The sequence below is a fragment of the Limulus polyphemus genome, unplaced genomic scaffold (genome assembly GCF_000517525.1).
Source record: "Limulus polyphemus unplaced genomic scaffold, Limulus_polyphemus-2.1.2 Scaffold12852, whole genome shotgun sequence".
Taxonomy (NCBI): domain Eukaryota; kingdom Metazoa; phylum Arthropoda; class Merostomata; order Xiphosura; family Limulidae; genus Limulus; species Limulus polyphemus.
In genome coordinates this window covers 7,315-10,033 of record NW_013678462.1, presented here as the reverse complement: position 1 = coordinate 10,033, position 2,719 = coordinate 7,315, and the positions used below count along the sequence as shown (strand labels likewise).

The 2,719-nt window shown below is 33.7% G+C and overlaps 1 protein-coding gene across 1 annotated transcript in view; it reads left to right on the top strand.

The window, feature by feature from the left end:
* Positions 1–443: 443 nt before the first annotated feature.
* The window catches only part of LOC106477105, a gene marked incomplete at its 5' end in the record, with an annotated part of 9,294 nt that continues 7,018 nt past the window's right edge, over positions 444–2,719 (top strand). Inside the window, 2 exons of the mRNA XM_013937704.2 lie at positions 444–594; positions 948–1,034. Of these exons, the coding sequence (XP_013793158.2) occupies positions 444–594; positions 948–1,034 (238 nt within the window). The remainder of the gene's footprint in view (positions 595–947; positions 1,035–2,719) is intronic.

The following is a 2,719-nucleotide window of genomic DNA, read 5'->3' as shown; positions in this document are numbered from 1 at the left end:
CTCTAGTCTCATGGGTTTGTTATGAGAGTGGGTGATGTTGACTAGCTACCTTTACTCCCTCTAGTCTCATGGGTTTGTTATAAGAATGGGTGATGTTGACTAGCTACCTTTACTCCCTCTAGTCTCATGGGTTTGTTATAAGAATGGGTGATGTTGACTAGCTACCTTTACTCCCTCTAGTCTCATGGGTTTGTTATAAGGCCCACTCTTATAACAAACCCATGGCTAGTCAACATCCAAACCCATGAGACTAGAGGTAGCAATGGTAGTTAGTCAACATCACCCACTCTTATAACAAACCCATGAGACTAGAGGGAGTAAAGGTATTATAAGAGTGGGTGATGTTGACTAGCTACCTTTACTCCCTCTAGTCATTATACTCTGGATGTTGAAATATTTCATTCCTTCTCCTTATTTTATTAAGCCTATCTTTAGTTTTATAGCCATCTAATTCACCTGGTTACTGTTTAATTTCTGTAGGGAGTATCCTGAAGGCTAACGATGACCTCACAACAGTGATAAACATTTACAAGAAGCTGGTTCTTGGACAAGATGTCGAGCCTGTGGAATTTATAGCAAACAGAACTCACAAAAGTAAATAAACTTACTGCAAATTAACTTAATTTAGGTTTTAGAATATGTAAAGTACCATTTTCAACATCAAGGTGAAAGATGTAATTACTCAACTGTGCAACATATTGAAGAAACACTGTTGTTGAAAGATTATGTACCTTAAAGTGGTGTACAGGTGTGTCCCAATTGTAAGAGAACACCTATCTGAATGTCAGTAATTAAGTTAATGTTATTTTTCAATATTTAGAGGTTAAGCTTTTAATATTAAAACAAATTATGCTGTCTGACAAATAGTCAGGTGTGGTGTTTTCTCATCATTATGTATATATATTTATGTTAATTAGTGAACTTTGGTGTTTTATACTTATCTGCAGGTGAAACTACGCTTCTAGATCTAGCATCGCTGACTGAAACACATGATGTGGACAAAAGTCTTTTAGATGACCAGCTATTAGCATTAGGTAAGAGACACAAGTTGGATTGATTAATAGTTTTTTGTTTCTTTTATTTTAGGTCTATGTTAGTTTAAATGTTGATGAAATAACTCTTCATATGAAATATGATCAACAGCTCATAATGACAGTGAAGTTACTGAAGTGTTAATAACAGCACATGATGACGGTGAAGTTACTGAAGTGTTAATAACAGCACATGATGACGGTGAAGTTACTGAAGTATTAATATACATCACATGATGACGGTGAAGTTACTGAAGTATTAATAAACAGCACATAATGACAGTGAAGTTACTGAAGTATTGATGACAGCTCATGATGACAGTGAAGTTACTAAAGTGTTAATAAACAGCACATGATGACAGTGAAGTTACTGAAGTGTTAATAACAGCTCATGATGACAGTGAAGTTACTGAAGTGTTAATGACAGCTTATAATGACAGTGAAGTTACTGAAGTGTTAAAAACAGCACATGATGACAGTGAAGTTACTGAAGTGTTGATGACAGCTCATGATGACAGTGAAGTTACTAAAGTGTTAATAAACAGCACATGATGACAGTAAGTTACTGAAGTGTTAATAACAGCTTATGATGACAGTGAAGTTACTGAAGTGTTAATAACAGCACATGATGACAGTGAAGTTACTGAAGTATTGATTACATCTCATAATGACAGTGAAGTTACTGAAGTATTAATGACAATGAAGTTATTGAAGTATTAATGATAGTGAAGTTACTGGAGTATTGATGACAGCTCATAATGACAGTGAATTTACTGAAGTATTAATAAACAGCTCATGCTGACAGTGAAGTTACTGAAGTATTGATGACAGCTCATAATGACAGTGAAGTTACTGAAGTATTGATAAACAGCTCATGATGACAGTGAAGTTACTGAAGTGTTAATAAACATCACATGATGATAGTGAAGTTACTGAAGTATTAATAGCAGCTCATGATGACAGTGAAGTTACTGAAGTATTAATAAACAGCTCATAATGACAGTGAAGTTACTGAAGTATTGATAAACAGCTTATGATGACAGTGAAGTTACTGAAGTATTAATAAACAGCTCTGTTAACTTCTTTCTTATGGGGACCCTTTTCTGAACATCACAAGATTTTGTTTAGTTATATATAAAATTTAATTAAGCTGTTTTATGATAAATTTTTGTCAATGAATTCAGCATTAAAAATTACATTATAGTCCAAAGTTTTATATTATCTAAGTTTTAATTTCTTTATTTCAAAAGAAAGCTTGAAGAAAAGTTATTAAAGATTTGTTTTATTCTCATGTGTTCTGCAAGTTCGTAAAACGCTTAATTTGTGTCTTTGTAGTTTGAACAGTTCTTGACTCGCACTAAACTTCTATATATCCAAGGAATCTAGGTTAATTGTTCTGTTTACACATTCTTTCAAACTACATAGGGCATGTTTGGAGAGAAGAGAAATAAATTTCTCTGAACTCTTGACAGATGCCACACCCATTTTCTACATTATCCTTAGTTCAGCTAGATGTTTATAACGAATGGAAAGAACGCTTTTTGAAGTATATTCTCTTAACTTTTATTTTAAAATTGGTGTAAATAACTAGTCAAACTGCTCTTAGCATTGTTGCTGCTTTGTCCCTGCCACTTTAGCATTGTTGCTGCTTTGTTCCTTCCACTTTAGCATTGTTGCTGCTTTGTTCC